This window comes from Urocitellus parryii, chromosome 4 (genome assembly GCF_045843805.1).
Source record: "Urocitellus parryii isolate mUroPar1 chromosome 4, mUroPar1.hap1, whole genome shotgun sequence".
Lineage (NCBI taxonomy): Eukaryota > Metazoa > Chordata > Mammalia > Rodentia > Sciuridae > Urocitellus > Urocitellus parryii.
This window is the reverse complement of record NC_135534.1, coordinates 136479260-136501249: the sequence shown is the minus strand read 5'-3', so window position 1 is coordinate 136501249 and position 21990 is coordinate 136479260. Positions and strand designations below refer to the sequence as shown.

At 37.3% G+C, this 21990-nt stretch overlaps 1 protein-coding gene across 4 annotated transcripts in view; it reads left to right on the top strand.

Moving 5' to 3' along the window:
• Positions 1-21990, top strand: part of Pcsk5 (proprotein convertase subtilisin/kexin type 5) — a 427339-nt gene that overhangs the window by 123393 nt on the left and 281956 nt on the right. For all 4 annotated transcript variants that reach the window (XM_077797818.1, XM_077797817.1, XM_026394020.2 and 1 more), the window contains exons 4-5: positions 3356-3499; positions 6032-6108. In XM_077797818.1, the coding sequence (XP_077653944.1) occupies positions 3356-3499; positions 6032-6108 (221 nt within the window). The remainder of the gene's footprint in view (positions 1-3355; positions 3500-6031; positions 6109-21990) is intronic.

Sequence of the window (21990 nt, the reverse complement as noted above, 5' to 3'; positions counted from 1 at the left end):
CCTATGGGGCTGCATAGATGGTGACACAGTTTCAGCTGCCAGTCTTTAGTTCCAACCCCAGCAGACATTTCTCAGTGTGGTTGACCATGGATGAGGGAATCGTGGTCCATATGTGTTTCATCTACCTTTGGGTGGCTGCCATCACATGGATTCCTGGCAAGTGAATAAGGTTCAGTTTAAAGACCGTTTTAATCAGACAGTAGAGGAAATGATGAATTCACTCCTGTCTTTGGTCAGTTTTGAGAGACATCAGTATTTTCCATAGTCTTTCCTCTCTACATATCTTGGGTACATGAAACAACATTAGAAACACATTTGGAAGCCTGGAGCACTGGAAATGTGTTAAAAGTCTAAGGTTCTGCTGGGTGCAATGGCATAGACCTATAATCCTAGCAACTCAGAAGGCTGAGGCAGGAGGGTCGCAAGTTCAAGGTCAGCCTTAGCAACTTAATGAGACTTTGTCTCAAAATAAAATAAAAAATAAATAGGACTGAGGATGTAACTGTGGTAGAGCTACCCTGAGTTCAATCTTAGCACCAAAAATCAAACGAATTTCACCTTGAGCATTTACGTGTTCTGATTTAAGTGTCCTCGGATGTATTACTTATTTGCAAGAAGCACTCTAGGCTTTGATTAACTCTTTACTTTTGATATTTGGGCCACCTGCTGTATAAGATCATCTAAATGAATTTTTCCATGAGATATTTCCTCTCCTTCACCTCCCACTAATACCATGGTGGTGGATTTGTTAAAAAAAAAAAAAGTGGTACCAGAATATTTAATGGTAAAATCAGATTCAATAAAACCAGAGGTGGAAAAAGGAAAACTAGTTGCTTCAGTTTTAACACACATGTTTTCCATAGACACTGGCTTTCTTCTGTTTTCATAATTACAATTTCAGGCAGCGTCCCTCCACCCCAGGACGGTTATCGCATTTGTGGGCTACCCATTTCCTGTGCATTTCCTTCCTCCAGCCCACCTCTTGGCCACATTAACATTACTCCTTGTCACAATCGATAGCACAGGTGGTCACAGTAGGTTTTGAAAAGAAAATGAAATGGAAACCTGTCAATGTTGCTTTGTGTTAAATTAAAATATTTGCTGAGGAAAAGCCACACTCTTGGCCAGAGTCAGACTTCTGAAAAAAGTAGGTATTTCAGAAATTGACACCATTGTTTATGATCATTCTGTTAACAGAGCATTAGGGGGCTGGGTGTCTCTGAAGAGGTGAAAGCAGTCAGTGTAATGGCTTGGAAGTAAAGTTGAGAATATGCCCTCTTTTCTGATCTATAGTTAACCAGCATTTCGAAAATCCTAGATTAGACTTAGTTTTATTCAGTCAGGGAGACAGAATTCACACACCATCAATAGTTCTTTGGAATTTAGCTAGAAGAAGTTGAATTGTGTAGAGCAGTGTGCATGCATGTATGTATGCATGGGCACACATGTGTGTTCCTAAGGTCAAAGAAGAGGAAAAGATAAAATAGCCAAAGAAGGCTTTGTGAAAGGAGGTGGGTCCAGAGTTGTGTCCAGAAAACTGAAGGAAGGAAGGGAAAGGAATTCAGATCAGTAAAGTAGATAGCAAAGCATATATGTACAGGGCTTCAGGTGTCAGGATCAGAAGTGAGGATGTAAGAAAACATGCCAATTTTCATAAAAATATAAGTCGTATTCCCTATGAAATTGATGTCTGTCTTGAATGCGTGGGTACCCTGTTTTTGTAGAATGAATCTTTTATTCTATTCAAATGTGTTAATAGCATTCAATAAGACTCTGTCTTATTTAGTGAACAAAATCATGTCCAAGACCACTGGAGGCATCTGTCACTGGTTAGCATTCAATTTGCGGGGAAGAGGTTTGGAAAGAAAGGAGCTTCTCTTGGGGGTTTACCTAGAATCAAAGCCCAGTCATGGCCAACAAAGCCCTCAGTGATCCAGCCTTGCCTCCATCTCTAGGCTGCATTCTTCTGCACTGTTCTTTCCAGAAATAATCACCTTGTTTCTCACTAAGCGAGAGATAACAGTTTTTCACTGCCTACAGGATGCCTGCCCCCAGGTTCTTGGGCAGACCACCTCTTTCTCATTAGTCTTGTCTCCACTCGAATTTCACTTTCTCAGAGACTGAAGTCCTTTTTCTGACCATCCCACCTGAAGAAGTATACTGAGACCCCCAATCACTCACCGCAATAGCACCCTCTTTAAGTACGGAAAAACCAAGATCACTTATTTGCTCCTTTATTTTCTGTGTTCTGCCCTTTAGGCCAAGGACCTCAGTCAGGTACCTTGTTCAAAGCTGTACGGCCTGGTAGTAGGCACTCAATAAAGTGTGTGTTAAATGAATCAGTGGCAGTTGGGTCTCTGTTGTGCTTACGGCATAGAAAGCTTGGCATTCTTTGCCATCCCTAAATGCTGAACTGTTTGTTACAGGAGGAAAGGAGTGAATGGCTACAGGCCTGGGGTGGCTGGTGTTGCCATGGCATCATAGAGCAGCACATTTCTTTTCCTTAATTCCTCTCTGGAGCCTTAAGAACCTGGAAAGCAGCACCACTCAGAGGGGATATTTCAAAGAGATGGACTTTAAAGGAACAATGGTGTGGGTTGGACAGTTGCTAGTAAATCGTATCAGGAAAAGCTGCTGGCTTAATTTCCTTTTCAGTATGGATGTACGTTGTAGCCATTGCAGAATGACATTTCTGCAAGGTTCCATGTTTTACAGCCTGCTCCTTGAAACCTTCACATGCATTTTCTTGTGTAGAGCACTTTTCTGGACTTTGCACTATTTTTTCCCCTTCTTAAAGTATTACTGATTGAGTCTATTTATCCTAATACATTATGGTAGAGCAGCCGTTGTTAATTTAGTGAAAGAAGTTTGGAAAACTTTTTCTCATTCATGGGTTTCTCATAGTAGCACATCTCTGGCTAACTGTACAAAAGACACCTGTGTGAGTTCCAGTGCGGCTGAATTGGCTCCTAGGTGCCTGGCTAAGTATAAAAGTATATGTTCTTCAGTTACCTGGTTTGGGTTTATAAATGAAATTTTACAATGACTATGACTCATTAATACATGCTAACAATAAATGCTATCTTCCTTCTGACGTTTTTGAGATGTTCTTTATTTTTATGTTTTTCCAAAGGATTTATGGTACCAGAACAGATCGCAGCTGGTGGCAGATTCTTACTTGCCTTTCCCACATCTCTCTTTCCCACCTCCCCCTGTTATTATGCTGGGAGTCCTGCTTCTGTGCTACCAGGCAATCTACCATATTGCTATTAATTTAATGTGTTGTCTTAACAAATGGGTAGTTCCCCTGTCTCCTCACTATTTAGTAATCTGCCATGTCTTCTTCTTTCTTCAGCACTGCAGTGACAACACACATCCCTGCCAATCAGATATGAATATTGAAGGAGCCTGGAAGAGAGGATACACAGGAAAGAACATTGTGGTGACCATCCTGGACGATGGCATTGAGAGAACCCATCCTGATCTGATGCAAAACTATGTGAGTGTTTGCTGCGGTCGGAAGTCTCCCCTCCTTGGAAGGAGGAGGACCCATGTTAGGATTATCAGAAAGGGGGACTGCTACTGAACAATGTAACAACAGATACAATAGGCTCTGTGTTTTACTTCTTTCTTGTAAAAAGTGAGCTCTTAAAGTACAGGAAGCGTGAGATAACAGTTTTTCACTTTTGGGTGCCCTTGATACTGTGGCCTACAAAAAGAAAGTAATCAGGGAGCAGAAACTCCACCACCAACACCATCTGCTACCAGCAACACCTGCTCTTCTCAACCATTCAGCCAACCAGCCAGGTGACATCTTTTGTTTCTTTTATGGGAAAAAAAAAAGTAGACTTAAATTATTCTCAAGTTATTTTGCTGGTACCTTTCTTTCGCTCCTCTACTGTTTTTTGCTTTTAAACTTTTTAGTTGTAAATGGACACAATACCTTTATTTTATTTATTTTTATGTGGTGCTACAGATCAAACCCATTGCCTCACAGGTGCTGGGCAAATACTCTACCACTGAGCCACAATCACAGCCCCTCTGCCTCTCCTCTTTTAAGGATAGTAGTGATTAGCCTCCCAGTAGTCTGTAGGAATCGTCAATCTCCCTTCTTAGGAAGGAACTGCAGATTCATTTAGTTCTCCTTTGAACAAAAAGAGATGAGTGACAGCAGGCTATCCTCACCCTGCATTCAAGCCACCTCCACAGCACAGAATTTGGAAGCTTAAGAGGAACTGCCATTTAATCTCCTCATTTGATGGGTAAAGAAATTGAGGCATAAAGACTGAAGGGAGTAATCCAAGGTCAGATATAGAATCAGAACTGTGGCTGCCTATGCTTCAGCAGAGATGTCTTTCTCGTCACATGCACGGAGGATTTTGCTGTGTGCTGCTGTTCCCCCCCTGCAGACATCTACTTTTGATTATATATGAAAAGCCTTCACTTAATGTGATTGCAATCTTTACCTTTTTTCTTATTTTCCCTTGAAAGAAAATTCTCTAAAATTACCTGTATAATTAGCAGTGCTGGTTCCCTCTGAGTTCTTATGTTGGAGCTGGAGGGGAGTAGGGAAAACATACCAGAGGAGGTATCAGAAGACCCGGGTTCCAGTTTTTGTTTGGTTCATTCAAAAACAAGGTAGAAATTAACCTGTTTGAGTCCTCTGTTTTCTTATAACTAAAATTGTTATATTGGAGTCAGTGCAGAATCCTTCATGTTTTCATGGCCACAAAGAGCAGTTACAGGGCCCCCTTTGTACAGGAAGCAGAAGCTTACCAGCTTTACACGTAATATATTTTCCTGAATTCCCTCAAACATTTCAAGTTCTGTGCACTAAAAGTTATTTCAGAAACATGAGCCTTTTGATAAATACAGAAAATAAAGATTTTGCAAACATTGACACTAGGAATCATAAGGCATAAGGAAATTTCAAACATCTTAAAGTAAGCTGTCTATGGTGGTATAAATTTGAACAATGGTAATGATCCAGTAAATTCTTTATAGTTTCTGGAAATTTTTCATGACTATTTTTTAAAATACATTTTTTGGATGTTGGTGGACCTTTGTTTTATTTATTTATTTATATGTGGTGCTGAGGATTGAACTCAGTGCCTCACACATGCTAGGCAAGTGTTCTACCATTGAGCCACAACCCCATCCCTTTCATAAGTATTTTTTAAAAAATATTTTTTAGCTATAGACGGATGCAAAATCTTTATTTTGTTTCTTTATTTTTATGTGGTGCTGAGGATCGAACCCAGTGCCTCACATGTGCGAGGCAAGCACTCTGCCACTGAACCACAACCCCAACCCCATCATAAGTATTTTTAAAAGCAAACAAATCTAACTTCGGTTTTGGAGGTTCTGTATCCTCATTTTGTAACCTCAGCATAAGAAAACTTTATTCATCATTTTGGTTAGTCCATAAGCCCTTGAGTATTAGTAAAGTCTGAATTACAGGCTTCCTTTTTTATAGGAGATACAATATCTGAACGCAGACAAATGTTTAATAGGGGTCCCAAGGTACTTAATGGAATAAATATCTAATATTGATTTTTAGTTGGCTTGCCAATTATATATGAATAATTTTTGCCTTCTAAAATCCTTAATTATGATAAAGAAGTTAACAAGTTCAAAAATTGAAGTAAGGAATAGGGAGTGAATCTGGAGAATAAATCACTTTGCTTCCAGGTGTTTGAGGAGTACTTAGTGGAAAAGGACATGTTTGAAACACACACATTTCATGACCTGGGTCATTCCAGGTGCACTGGGAACAGTAATGGCATAATGAAGCAGGATCTCCTTGGTCTGTTTTGAACACTTCTTCACCCTGAGGGGGAAAATGAAGCATTGATAATTCCTAAACCAGCAGACCCTCCCTAAGGCATCCTGACACCAGTGAACCATGAGTTATTAGTTAACCTAATTACTCTCTGGCAGAAATGTATTTCAGATTGCGGGAGCCCGTTGGTCACTGGCTAATTAATGATTGTCCATTTCTTTTCTCTCGCTCTCTCCTCCATGGCCATAGGATGCTCTGGCAAGTTGTGATGTGAATGGGAATGACTTGGACCCAATGCCTCGTTACGACGCAAGCAATGAGAACAAGTAAGGCTCAAGTCAAGGGCGGTGGCAGGAGTTAGGTTTTCTGCTCCTGCTAAGGGAAGTATGTTCTTGAAAGGCTTGGTAACCAATGGGCCTCATTTACTGCAAAATGAAAAGGTGTCTTTTCAGCAAAGTTTCTGAGTAATAAAAAGGAGAGGTTCACAAATTAAGAAAGGTTGCAGAGAGAGCCCTCAGCATTTCCATATCTTGAAAATTGAATTGGAGGACATCACCCTCACCGTCCTCACCCCATTTGTTTAAAGATAGTGGTGCTAATGGGAGAGGCAAAAGTACCCCCAAAGAGAGTTACTTGATTCTCCTAAATTCAACAAATTTGATGGGCTACTACATTTGAGGCCGCTATCGGGGGCTTTATTATTTTGTTTCTCCTTTGCTCCCTTCTCCGTGATTAGGTTTCCACTAATATATAGGAAACACTTAGAAGAATTGTTACCATCTGGGGAATGCATTGCCTTTCTTATGTCCTTCCACAACCAAGAGACCCATTTCCACTTTCTAGTTCCTATACTCGTTTTTAGTGAATGCGAATGAAATAGTACATCCATTAGATGATAGATTATTTTAACATTCCTCAGTAAGTCAGTGTGAGTTGTTTTTCTTACTTATAACGAATCAGATTCTTTTAGTTGGTATTTCTAATCAGTATATCACATTAATTAACATTCCCTCCACTTTTACTGAAAAGCTCCTCTAGGATAATGCTGTGATTTGGATATTTTCATATGAATGTTTATTTACCTGTTTTAGTCTGGAATCACAAAAGTTGTAAGGAAAATGGCCGTGCTCATCTGTTATGTGCTATTTGCAATCTCCTTTTTTTTTTTTTCCTCTAGGGGAAACTTCTCAGCTTGTAGTATTTAAGTAAGTCAATACATTTAGATAAAAGCATATGACCTAGAAAAATTGTGACTATGCATGTGCTTTCTTTCCCCATCTACAAAGAAGTCTTAACAAAGTAGCTGTAGAAATATGCTATTTGTTAATATTAACAACCAAGTTAATATGACTGTGGTGAAAGCTTTAATATACAAATTGATATAAACTTTTCCAGAACTTCCGGACAAAACAAGAAAGTGGCTAAATTAAACTGGATAGTTTCCTTTCAGACCTGATTGTTATTGTCTAGATTGTAATGTTGAGTGAATTTTACACAAGGGGTTAGAGTTTCAGACAACAAGAGCTGATGTTTTTTGTCCTAATTTATAAACTAGCATGAAACAATGAAAAAGAGACTTGAATCACTCAGTACTTAAAAAGGCACTAATGGTTTGCATGTGTGGGAATATGGAAAATATCTGCCTTCCTCTCAGTTTTGCTGTGAATCTAAAACTTTTCAAAAAATAGTAATAATAAAAAATAACACTGATAAATTTCAATATATAGTTTGTTCTCCTGTCATGCTACATATGCATTCCTGATATGCACTCCTAAAAACAATAGCACTCTGCCAAATCCTAAAACACAGAGTGATGAAAACATTGAGTTGGAGTCTAATATTCAAACATCATCAGTCTCTGTCTCTGTCTCTGTCTCTGTCTCTCTGTCTCTGTCTCTCTCTCTCTCACACACACACACACACACACACACACACGATAGGGATCTATTAAAATGGTAGTTAAGAAATAATTAAAACTACTTTAAAAGTGGCCCTTAACCATGAACAAGAACCTGACGTGTGCCTGTAGAAGTGTATGCTCATTATATCTCTTCTCATTTGCTTTCTGCCCTGTGTACAAGAGAAAAAGAGTAAGAGAAGAAGAGATCAATGTGAAAACCAAGAATAAAAGACATAGAATAAACGGGAAAAATATACAACAGGCAGAGAGAAAGAGGTTAAAGTTAAGCAGAATGGAGGGCGATGTCTCCCACCCCAGGATGGCCCTTGTCAGAAGAATGATAGCTTGCCAGTTATTATGGGGAGGAGTGGGAGGAGGGTTATCAGAGCACACACAGAAGTTGCAGTACCAGATGTGGCTAAGTGCGGACTGCTGTGCCTCTAAGACGCATAGCTCTTTGTGTTTTATGTACTCCTATGAGGTTCGGTTCATCTGGGCATGTTTTCTGCATTCACCTAGAGTTTCTGTGACAAAATCCTATCTAAACAAATGCAGATTTCACATATGCTCAGAATATTCCCGTCTATATCAATCATGTTGGATGGATAAAATTGGTGTTTTAAGGCATATATTATAGCAGAATTCACTAAATTTATCACATTAATAATTGTATGGTCAAAAGAGAAGCAGGAAAACTATAAGAAAGTCTAGATCATGTTAACACCTAAAGTAATTCTTGTGCAGAATATAAAGGAACAGGTAGAAACCTAAGACCAATGTGCTAATCCCTGTAACTAGTTGTATGTATCTAAACCTGTGTGTGGTGGTTTCGCCTTGAAATTCTCACTGGGGATGGCAACTGTTCTCCGAGGATGTGTGTGCTCTGGCTAACCTCGCTAACCATGATGTCTATGCATAGACATTCTTTGAGGACCAACTTTGATGGCTTTTACACACTTCTCTTTTACAACCTTGTTCTTTGTAAGGATTCCTTTAAAACTTGGCCACTCCCCAAGACTTTTGTTTAAGACTTTTGTTCATGAAGAATCCCTGAGGTTATGCTCTCTCTAGGGTGTTCTAGTGTGTCCTGTTTTGACCCATTCTAAGCACTCTTCATGGTTCATTGAGTGCAGTGGGAGTTTGCTGGAGGACCCCAGCATTGTTCCAGATGTGTGCTTAGGTTTGTAGTTTTGACACTGAAATATGGCATTTTCGAACCAGCATTCCATACCTCTGTTTATGCTGTCTCCTGATGTCCCTTTAGCTCCTCTCAGTAGCTCTGTTTTTTTTTTTTTTTATCTTGACTGATCAAAAGCATGTATTCAGGCATTTGTGGTTAAAATATCCTCTCTGCCTTTGAGGCCACATTGATAGACATGATTGATAGATCTGTCTTCAAGCGTGGATCCATAAATGGATAATTCTGTTTGGATAGAACTCACATAACATTAGGAATTACGAGTGGGTTTGTAATTTGGAAGAATTGACTTTTAGCCCTGGATCTCCTGGAGTGATTTGCTTTATCATTCTTAGGGTCTAATTACTCTGGGCTTTGGTATTTTTTTAATCCCTAAAATGATATAAAAATACTTATATCTAAAGAATAACAATAAAATGTGTAGAACCCCAAGCTGAGTACATAATAAGTAGTAGATAATTATAACTGTTATCATTGTAATTATGTGTTCTACTCATATACCTAATTCTTTATAATCAGTTAAAAATTATAATTATCTCAAAATATGTGTGCATATGAACATTTCAAATCTAAATTAAGACTTGGAAGTCTTTTTCTTCTAGGGTTAGAAGTTTAGATTTTTCTGTTTAAGGGCTGGAAGGTGTGACTCATTCAGTCCGCAGTCTGTTTTTTCCCACCTACCTCCATGAAGTATGAGGGCTTAAATTGGAAATAAGATGGTGAATGTGAGAAATCTCTAGTCATCATTGGAATCAGGAAGTTGAGGCATATGATATGCAAATGTCTGCACATTGCTCAATCAGAAGAGTGGCTTCAGAGCATGTTTGGAATCTTCATGCTTGGATGTATTTGTTCATCCATTCAACAAGTATTCATTGATACCTTGCTGTGTGAAGTGGTTCTGTGCCAAGTGCTTGGGTATAATATGAAATGATACAGGTTATTCATGGGTTGAACTTGGAGATGACAGTAAGAAACTCTAATGCCTGAAGGATTTTCAGGGCTAATGGAGCATATATAGTATACCTTCAAAACCTCATGCAAATGATCTCTGTTAGTCTCCTGTGATTACATTTCTGGTGCCAAAGCTTTGGAGTGATGGAAAAACCTCTGAAGTATAAAAGTTGTTATAAAATTTTTTTACTTGTCACTTTTTGAAGTCCCAATAACTTGAGGTATATCAAACCCCAATAACTGATGCTAAAGAAATAACACTAGGAGAAGAGACCATAAAACCTTGTCTTCTGAGTTAGCTTTGCCTTCATTCATATCAGCTTTGTATTCTTACGGGCTTAAAATAAAAAATACCTCCCTACAAACAAAACAGTCTCCTGGCATCTCATACCACTACTCTATTTCTGATAAATGAATTATTGATGTCTGAGTTAGATCAGTCCTTCCCTGGGTTGCTCCCTGTTAACTGTTCTCTCTGATTAAGCCATAGAAACATATTTGATAGGAGATGAAACCACTGCATTATATTTAGGATGTGTGGTGTGTAGCTCCAGAATCTAATTCCTTTTCAAAATAAACCAACCTCTAGGTTAAAGATTCATTTTCTAAAAGGAATGGCTTTTTTTCTTTTGTTTCTTATCTCTATTTTCAAGGAAGATTTAACCAGGGTAGATGGAAATACATTTTCGCTGTTTTTTTTTTTTAATCTTTCACACATCATTTCTGGTTTTTAGAATGTCGTCATGTTGCAGAAACTATTATGTGCATGGCCTTCTCTTTCTTATTTTTGCAGATGACAGTTTTTCCAGAGATTGTGTTCCAAAGCACAGCCAATGAATGTAGCCAGTATTTTCTGATTATAAGGGAAATATTCTAACTTAGTACTGGGGGGGGGGGAACTCAAACCATATTATCTATGATCTTAACAGGTATACAGAGTTATTTTTCATAACTCAGGATTTGACTAAATAGATTAAGATAAAGTTATAGCATAGTAGGACAGATAAAGCCTATCAAAGAAAAGTAGGGTCATTATCAAAATTTGATTTATTTTTCCAAATATCTTCAAAAACTTTTTCCTGAATACTTCTGCACAATAACATCTCCAATATCTAGACTATATAGTAGTTACATTTTATGTAACATTGATTCTAAATATATTATTGGAAGATGAGCATTTTCAAATAAGGCAAATGTGAAAATTATCTTACACTTTTTGTACACAACAGTTAGTTCCAGCTACTATAACGAAGTGTCTTAGTCTGGGTGATTTATAAACAACAGAAATTTAGTCCTCAGTTCCAGAAGTAGGAAAGCCCAAGAACAAGAGAGCAGCAGATTCAGTGTCTCCCTTCTTCATGGATGGCACCTTCTGTGGGTCCTCATGTCAGAAGGAACAAACAAGCTTTCTCAGACCTCTTTTATAAAGACACCCCATTCATAAGGGCTGTATCCTCAAGACCTAGTCACTGCTGGAAGGCTCTCCTCTTAATACCACCCTACTGGGAATTAGATTTCAACATGTGAATTTTGGTAGGATACAGAAATTCAGACCATAGTAACGGTCATAGATTTGATATTCATGAAAGAACCTGCAACAAATATTTTAGAAAATTCCTGTGTGTTTATGATGCAAAAAGGAAGTAAATAACATTTCTGGGAAGTGGCCTCACATGGAAAGTCTCAGTCCTAGTCGGCAGAGGCTTCTCTGGACCTGAAGCCAGCCATCCCTGCCCTGCCACTCAGCAGACATTAGTCATCGAGGTCTGGTGATCCCTCCCTGTCCATCCATTCACACTGACCATTGTGTTGCTGCATCCCCTTTCTCTGACCTGCTTTCTTGTCTCTGGCCTCATCCCCTCCTGCTTCCTAAATAATATTTCTGAACTAAAATAAGAATATGGAAATCCTTTTGTACATTGATATATGCTAAAAATACAAGACCCTTCAGGACCCACCTCCTCCTCATAATCAACGCTCCTCTGCCCTGTTTGTTCCACTCCTTTTCCTCCCACCTCAACTCCTGGGTTCCCTGTGTGTGCTGCCATCGGCCCCTGGAGAATTCCTCCTCTGCCTCCACCTTATGTCACTTCCCCTGTGACTCACCATCCCTGATGTAACCTGGGTATCCCTCCAAGGAGTTTCTACAATACCAGTCAAGTTATTCTTCTATAGAAATTTCCCTACTATAATTGAAGTCCTATTTACCAATATACAGAATAGAAGGCAAGGAAAGATACTGAGAAGATAATTTTCAATTTAATTTGGGATGTAATAATATGTCCATTTGGTCTTTCTCAGAATAATTACAAGAGTACTCAACTTGATTGGCTCATCTAAGTAAATTAGCAAAATGTATCCCAGTCGCAGTCATGGCCCTATTAAATGGTCTTGTTTAGAGGGGGCCTATGTGCTGTTTTCCACTCTATAAGGCTGATCTTTAGGAACAGCATTTGTGGACTTCCTTGCTCTCCAGCCTCCCATTAAATTTGGCTAATAGAAGTCTCAGGTAGATTAGTGGAGATGCAGGAGAATGAAGAAGGGGTATGAATTCTCCCCACGCTGGGTCATTGGGTTAGCTGCATCTCTGAAGTTCATAATTCCTTTCATGTGGTCCTAAGCGTGACCCTTGGAGATGCTTTTCCTAGATACTGGTAAGCATATCAGTAAAGAGAGCATTGATTCCCCACACCCTGTGTGTCTCTTATATAATAAGGGCCTGGAATAAACGCATTGCCCATTATAAAAGAGCCCAACATTCCATGATAGGCCCTCAACTGACACAGGCATGTTTATTTTTTAGCCTGGTACCTTTGTGAAGTAGAAGAGAAAAGTTCGGATACCACTAAGAAAAAATGAATAAATTCATGGGCATTGATAAATGGCTATTTATTCTTTAATGAAAGCTGAATAGATATACAAAATGGTGATCTAACCTCAGATTCCTGTATACCTGTTCCATGAAGTATAAATATTCATCCTCTTAAAACAACACATTAATTATTCCAGAGCTCATAGTCATGATAATGCAACCTTCACACTCTTTTGTTCTCCTCTTTGTTGATTTCACTGTTTTTTCCTCCAGGATTTGAAGACTTAGTCTCTGGGGGCTCTCAGTAACAGTTTTGATAGAGTCTGATTGATGCTATAAGTTAAAATGAAGTTTTGGTATAATTTATGCAAACCTCCTGTACTGTTGACATGAATAATTGATAGTTGCTTGAATTTAAATTTCTTGTTTAAAAAAAACAAACTCACCAGTTCCTAGGGCCTCTAAAGCAGATGGAAATTGCAGTAAGGGGAAGAGGTAAGTATCCTTTTTAAATAATGGATTAAGCATTTGAGCAGATTTTCCAGACAGGTGTATTTATTTATCTTTCTCTTTTAAGCTTCTCCTCTAACCTTCCTTTTGGATCCTTATATTTTCTCTTGTATCCTTCTATTCTGAAATATGAAAATTTGGAGCATGAAGACCTTGAGAGGTCAATCTTAGCAGTGTATTATTGATGTTTTTTACCAACATGATAGAAAGCACCCGAGAACTCAAAAGTTGGTTAGCTAGCAGTCATATTAGATACTGAACAAGAAGGCAACTTCAGGAGAAAAGAATCTTTGTTTTATTTATTTCATTCCCTGTATAGCAAACAGAATAAAAAACATGCTGAGTAAATGCTAAAATACTAAAACTCAGCCTGCAGATTGTTCATTTAATATTATTGAGATATTACTTAGATATTGGTTTACCTTTCATTCATATCAAGCACCTTCTAAGTTTAAGTACTAAAGTTTGAATTTTGTCCTTATATGCTCCTAGAGGTGTCATAGTTTTTATATGCAGCAATTTGGTTTATTACAATAGAACCTTGTTGTCCCAGTGTCTTTACGTATATGTGCGTGTGTGTGCATGTGTGTGTATGTGTAATAGTGGGAGGTTTGCATTTTAACTGCAATCCTTAAAAAAGGGTATGAGGCTAGAAAATATGTCCTTTATTAGATCAATGCATATTTAATTAGTTCTCATGTCACAGGTGATCAAAGAAAGAAGGGCAGTGTAGTATGAGCAATGCTCTGCTTTTAGAGGAGTCCTGGATAGTAGCTCTAGCCTTTTTGTCCTTTTACGTCAGTGATCTTGGTGAACCTTCTTCTCACAACTTTCTTTCCCACACCAGTGTCAGTAGATCTGTTTAACTCAAACAATAAAAAATCTGTAAATTTATTTCAACTTGACTATATCTGGATGCAATGTAAGCATAAAATAATAAAATAAGCACATCTGCATAATGTTTCATTTACTGTTCACAACAGCTCACATTCAGAGAGAAGTTTGGAGAGGTTAAGTAATTTGCCTAATGGCAATGAGTGGCAAGATCAGAATTTCTACTCATTTGTTCCCACACCATCTTTTTACCTGCATAGCTAAATTAATCTGTGGCCAAGTAGACAGAATTAATTTGTTGGCTGAGCGTGAGTTTCAGTAAGTTTACTACCGAGGAAAAACTGTCATCAACAAGAATGCTGAAGCATTATTCCTATAAACCTTTAGTAGCCTGGCTTCACTAATTGCTGGTACCTAGGCTCTGTTTCTCCAAAGGGAGTTTGTCTACAAAGGTTGCTAACATTACAAGTTCATGTGTCTTTGAATAAGCAACACAGATCATTTAGTACAGTAAAGGATTATATAAGTCTGAGCCTACGATGGTATTTGTTCAGTGGAAATAAATGAAGGTCATTCAAATGATTCCAGGTGCTACTTTTTCAGATCTCACAAGGAGTGAACCATTGGCACTTGCAGAGGCTCAAAGTCAGATACAGGACTACGAAAACCTATATAGTTAAAAAAAAGAAAGAGGCAGGCAGGCAGGCCAGCAGGCAGGCAGGTAAGCCTTAAGAATTGGCCTGATTAGGGCTGGGGATGTGGCTCAAGCGGTAGCGCGCTCGCCTGGCACGCGTGTGGCCCGGGTTCGATCCTCAGCACCACATACCAACAAAGATGTTGTGTCCGCCGAGAACTAAAAAATAAATATTAAAAATTCTCTCTCTCTCTCTCTAAAAAAAAAAAAAATTGGCCTGATTAGAAATTGGCATAACTGTCCTGTGGTCATATATGAATATACTACTAGTGTAACACCACATCATGTGCAACCACAAAAATGGGAAGTAAATCTCCATGTACACATGATATGTCAAAATACATACTACTATCATGTATAACAAAAAAGAACAAATTAAAAAAGAAGTTGACATGGCAAAGCTGTACTTTGGATCTTTGTGTTGTCAAACATGTCTACTAGTATATATTAACAGGATTTTTTTGTTTTTTAATTAAGCTAACTATCAGGTGTCACAATGTAAGTAAAAGGTTTTTGGAAAGTGTATCAAAATGCCACAGTATGGACATATATTGATATTATAGGTGAAAATAAATAATTAGATAAAGTTGTGGTCTGTTTCCTCAGAGAGCAGGTGTTTGTCTTCACCTTTCTTTCTTTGAACATATGGACTCTTTGAGGTTAGAATCATAAGTAAAAGACACTTTCTTCATGTTTTTGCACTTAAGTGACAATCTTTGGAAGTGCTCTGGAAGTGTGGGTTGTAAAAAAAAAAAAAGTTCTATGTAGGAGGAGAAGACTGAGCCCAGGAATACCCTATGGGAATAAGAAACCTTCTCTTACTCTAAGAAAGGAATGAGATCATGAGGCTCTGTCTGACTTTGGGGACTTGTGGAGGACTGGTTTGCCTATAAAACACCTAAAAGAGCTCCAAAGAATTGAGGAGGGTGGTAGAGTACTTGTGACTTCCCTACAGATTCTCCTGAATCCCTTCTTTCTCCACACTCATCACAAACTGAAATCTCATGAATTTTAGAAATGAATGACCTTTGTTAGAAGAGTTTACCTCTTCCTATTTTTAGATATCCACGCACCGTCTGCATATAATTTACATATGCTACTAAATGCATTTCAATTTGCATGAATTGCAGATACAATACCTTGTGGTAACATCCTTGGCTGAAATTAGCTGACTGCTACGGATTTTGTGTGACCTTCCTGCCCTTGGTTGGCATTCTCTCTGTCTGAGGTTCAGCCTCATAGGATCACACCCCCTCCTACACTTGTCCCAGTTACATATGTCGACTAATTTCCTCCCCAATGATCCAGCCCTATGTGTATCAGGTTTTCTCATATCCCTTTCTTTTTCCACCATCCCAATATCCTGATCTCTGCATAAACATTGGTATCAGGTCATTCTGAGAAAGAAGCACATGCCCAGTCTCCACGTCAGTTAATTGTTATTCATCCTTGGTGATCTGAATGGGATTCATGTTAGATGGCAGTTTCAGTTGACCTATATTGTTGATTTTATTGGATATTAGTCTCTTTCATGATGTTAATTTACTTATTTTTCCTTCCTGAATGAATGGCAAGTTCCTTGAATACTTGCAAAGCAGTGGAAAGTAGTCAATGATGTACTGAAATAAAAACACCTGGTTGTTTTGTTCTGTTCCTTGTCCAGCCATCTCTTGTATCACATACAGAGTAATTAGAGGCCATGGGCAGTAGAGCATCTGAGGGCAACTGTGGTTTGAACTGAAGAGACTGAAGAATTAAGGGACTTGACTTAACTGAAATTTCATTTCAAAGGGGACGGAAGGTGTCCCCAAAGTGAGGAATAATCTCAGAAGCAACCCCATTTTTACTTTATTGTCCCTACTTTGAAGCACAACATTCATGGGACAGCAGCGGCCCCTGTCATTATGATTAGTTTTCCCCACAACAGAGATGCTGTGGCTTAATTCTTTCATAGACTGAATTAATATGAAATTGCTCAGCCCTCTGTGGGGAGTAATACTGGTGACATCGTTACGGTGGAATCACATTCCACAACATAGAGGTTTAAGAACAATACCCATTTTATGGGTGTATTTGTGTATTCATTCATAGTCATTGAAAAATCTTTGTGGGCTAAATGCAAATAAGTGATTTGAATAAGCCATTACAAATTGCATTAATATTCTTTCTTTCATATTTTGTTTGTAGGTATTTTCTTTTTAACACCAGTTCATTCCATTTATGCTCATCCAGTTTTCTCATTGTGTTTCTATGAGCTTCTTTTAAAATGCCCAATGTAAAACCTATTTCAACGACAAGGGATACCAACTCATATATAATTTATCCTGGTTGAAACAAAATGCCCATAATTCTTTATATATATCTCTGTGTAATGTTTTTTTTTCCTTGTCTTTAGTTAAGAAGCTATTATTTTAAGAAAGTACTTTGTTAAGGATGGTGCCCATCTCTAATTCACAAAATATTTTCCTTAAGAGATTCATGGGTTTCTGAAATCTATATGGATAATACACATTCATAAATTTCTATGACATATATTTGGAGTAAAACAGGAAAATGTGTGCGGAGGAGGATGGACGCCTAAGTAACTGCTAGATAAGTTGTTTCATAAAACTGAAAAATCCCTTTATAAACTAAGAGAATATATTGAGCAATACCCTATAAAATCAGGCTGGTGCTGATACATGGACAAACACCACATGGTGGTACTTGAAAAGTTATTGTTATGTTGTTATAATAATTTTTAGAACTCATTATACATAAGCTTCTTATTTGGCGTTTGTGTGAGCAGTTCTGTGACTCTGAGAAGCTTGGTGTATGATTTGTGGGGAGGAGTAGTGAATAACTTTGTCCCCCAGTGAAACTTTGACTGTTTTTGCCTTTAGCTATAAACTTAGCAAAGTCTAAATAGAGTTCAGCAGGGTCAGAATGTGGTTTTCGTGGGAGGAGAAAAAAAAAAGGAGCAAGTCTTCAGGTCCCTTAAATGGCATTAGTCCTCCCAGGCCATCTTAGACAAATCTCACTTTATCAAACGTGGAACATTCCTCTACTAAGAATGGTAACTTGTAAAGTTGACAAAGTGTTTTTGCTTTGTTCTAATCTCATATGAATTGTAAAAGTTCATGTCTGATACATAGAATATATAATTCTTTTGGTCCCTCAGTATCTGAATTCTGTTTTATGTATAAGGAATTTTCTATTATACATCTTGGTAGAGATCAGACTACTCTCCAGTATGGCAACCAGTATGAATACCACTCCATCCAATTCCCTTGTCATAGTCTAGTGCACAGGACATGTGCTCTGGATCCTAAATCAATAGCACCTCATGCAGTTGTGTATTTCTCATCTGAAAATCCAAAATCTGAAATGCTACAAAAATCCTAGACTTTTTGAGAATCAACATGACACCACAGGTAGAAAATTTGACACCGTGAAACTGTGTCATGCATAGAATTAAAACCTTGTATAAAATTACCTCAGGGTGTGTATATAATGTTTCTGTGACACATGCATTTAGTCTTTAGACTTGTGTCTCATTCTGAAGATATACAAGTGCCTTATGTATATGCCAAAATTACAAAAAAAATTGAAATATTTCTGAGTCCTAAAGATTTCAGGTAAGTAATACTAAAGTGTATTATATCATTAAATGCACTTACTTGCTTTCTCTCTTTCTCTCAGTAGTCCTTTCTTCATACTTAGCTCTGTTTTTCTTAATCCTAAGCCTGGCATTCTGAACTTCCCAATATCCTCTATGTGTGTGTCCTGTGTGTTCATTTTTGTTTTTGTTTCTCCGTACTGGGGATTAAACCCAGGGATACACTACAGGGTCTCACTAAGCTGCCAAGGATGGCCTTGAATTCCTCTTTTCTCAGCCTCCCACTGGAATTATGGTCTTGTGCCACTATGCCCAGCCCAATATCCTTTTAATTAACTACTTTTCTATGTAGTTGGTTATAACAAAGAATCCAAAGTCAAATGTCATTAACAGTTCTCCCTCTTCTTCAGAGGAAGAAAGTAAAAATAAGGAAGGCAGGTTCACACAGCTTATGAAAGTGAATTTAGCTTCTGAACTCAAATGCCTTGTATCACATAAGACATTCTAATGGGGCCAGACACTCAATACTCTCTTCATAAGCAATGCAGAAGTTTTAATTCAGGGAAGCAATAATAGCTAACTATTCCCCTTGGCATGGGGTTAGAAATAAATGATGGTGGAATGTGATGGACATTATTATCCAAAGTACATGTATGAAGACATGAATTGGTGTGAATATACTTTATATATAACCAGAGATATGAAAAATTGTGCTCTATGTGTCTAATAAGAAATGTAATGCATTCTACTATCACATATAAATAAAAATTAATTAAAAAATCTAAATTATAATGTATTTTAAATTACTATTCATTTTAGAATCATTTTTGAAATAAAAACTTCTTTTTATACAAAATGAACAATTCTAAACTCATGTTATAAGCTATAGAAGTATTTTGTAGAGGAGTTATCACTGTAGGATAAATTGAGAGCCTTTTAGAAAATGACTGATCAAAGAAAATGATAAATACTGAGACAATGTCTGTAGTAACTGATAGTGCCTTGGTATTAGTGAGCTCCTTACAAGTTCATGAATAAAGGACATTTTCTTACTGAGTCATTTTATTTTGTTTTTGGTAAAGAGGTAAAGGCAGAAAATGTTTTCCCTGCAGCTTTTCCTTTATCTAAAACTCAAATCAGAATGTATTTTCCCTCTATCTTCAAACTTGTGTTAGTCAACTTTGTGCCACTGTGACAAAACACCTGAGATAAACAACTTAAAACAAAGAAAGATTTATTTTGGCTCATGGTTTCAAAGGTTTTAGTCCCTGTTGCTCTGGGGCCTGTGGCAAGGCAGTACATCATGGCCGAAGCACATGGCAGAGGAAGTCTGTAGACTTCATAGTGGCCAGAAAGCAAAAGTGAAAGGCACATAAGAAATAGCCCAACTTCCCAGTGATCCAGCTTTCTTCCAATAGACCCCTCTCTTAATGACTCCACCACCTTTCAGTAGCACTACAGGATGGAGACCAAGCCTTCATTCAACCCATGACATTAGTGGGACATTTAAGATGTAAATCCTAACAAAACCCCTCATGACCAAGTCCAGACTCTTTAGGCATATTTGTAGAATTTAGAATATGTTCACTATCTGTTTAGCCTCACAACTTAATCCTTTCTACATTACATTTGAGTTTTAACTAATCTTTTTATAGCTGTCTGAAAATGGCATCTTTCATTTGTGCTTTATACTGGTGAATGGTAATGGTGATATTGTTATTCTACTATGCTTAGAGATTTTTAAATATAAGGTCTTATCTTGGTGTGCATTTTCATTATTACTAAGATAACCTACTTGGAAGATGAGTATTGCAACGTCCCCACTCTAGGGAGAATTATTGCCTGCTTCCTTTTCTTTCTTTCTTTCTTTCTTTCTTTCTTTCTTTCTTTCTTTCTTTCTTTCTTTCTTTCTTTTCTTTTCTTTTCTTTTCTTTTCTTTTCTTTTCTTTTCTTTTCCTTTGGTGCTAGGGAGTGAACCTAGGTATGCACATCCCCAAACCCTCCCCATATCCCCAACCCCCACTTTTTTTTTTTTTTTTTTTTTGGAGAACCAGGTCTCACTAAGTTGCTGAGGCTTGTCTTTGAACTTGTGATCTTCCTGCCTCAGCCTCCTGAGTCACTGGGTTTATAGGCATATGCTACCATGGTTGGCTCCTTTCCACTTCTTGAACAAAAAAGGGAAAGAAGAACATCCATGACATGCAAAATATTCAAATTTACAATGAAGAATCTAAAACTCATGGCAGAAATAAGTTTAAAGTGAATATTAATTTGTTCTCATTCTTAGATTTCTCATTATTTTATAAAAGTGCCTTAACTGCCATTTTTGTTCTTTTGTTCCTATGTATCTGAAATGCCTCTGCATACATAAAGATTTCAACAATAAGAAAAATTTCCCCCTATATATTGAATACTTGTTTTTTGCCAGTGTTTTCCCTAGCTAGAATTAGAAGCAACACTTATTGCCAGTTTATGTACAAAATATTATGTAAAATATCAGATTAACTCAATCAGATACTGGTGTTTCTTGAGATGTTTGGGATGAATGGCCTGTAACCATCTTCACCTTTTGGTGAAGATACTGGTGTTTCTTGAGATGTTTTGGGATGAATGGCCTGTACAAATAGCCTGTAAACATCTTCACCTGCAGTGCATTCTCTCAGAAGGGATAGTTGTAACAGCTTTAGAGGGATTGGACTCTATGGCATTAGTGAAATGGAAAGTCTGAGGTTTTAAGCCCAAATAATCTCCTAAATTTTTCTATTGCAAAAGGTTTGTGAAACTAGGAAGGGATAAAAATTGGTAAAGAAATGCATTTTTAAGATGATTCCATATTTTTACAGATAGACTTCCACTTGGACTCTTAAAAAAAATGACTGCAAAGAAATCCTTGTACGTTCCCAGAGGCTGCATTTATTAATATTGATTGATTTTTATTCTTAGGCATCTGAGAGGAAATTATGAATTAATTAACCTTTGATTTTGAGGGATTTTTTGTTGTTGTTGTTTGTTTGTTTCAGGTGTTATATACTGGCTTTGCTTGAAATAAGGAGCCATATCAGTAGCATAAACTTTACACAAATTGTTTTCACTAAGTAATTTTAAGAGGTAAAGGTGAAAATGGCCCATGCACAGAAAATTACTGATAAATAAAACTTTTCAAGTAATTCATTGAGAGATTTGAATTCTAGCCAAAATCAATGTCTCTCTGTATCAGTTTTTGCTGTTTTTTTTTAATTGTTGTTGTATATGTGTCTATGTTATAACACATCCAACTAAATATATTTGGAGATAGTTCTTTTTTAATGAAAGAGGGTGCTTTAACTTATTTTTATATCTTTATCAACTTCCTTATTGTATTTTTTACTTACTGACTTTATGTGTTGATCTAAAAAATTGAAGTGAACCCACTTTAATAACATATGTAGAAAAGAGGAAACAGGTCATATATATTGGACCAACTTCAGATATAGTACTTAGATGTTATTTTAACAATTGGAGATTTAAATATTAGAAATAAAGATCATAAATGAGTTGCATTTATTAAAAATGATAGCATTTGAGGTCAGACATTTCTGCATTTTTTTTATCTTCTCTTAATATGGGAAGATTAGAATTAATGAGGTGAGAAATAGACATGGTGATATTTCTAAATTGGGGTTACAGCTAGAAACCAGGAATTGAGTCTGAATAGGATAGATGTGAACA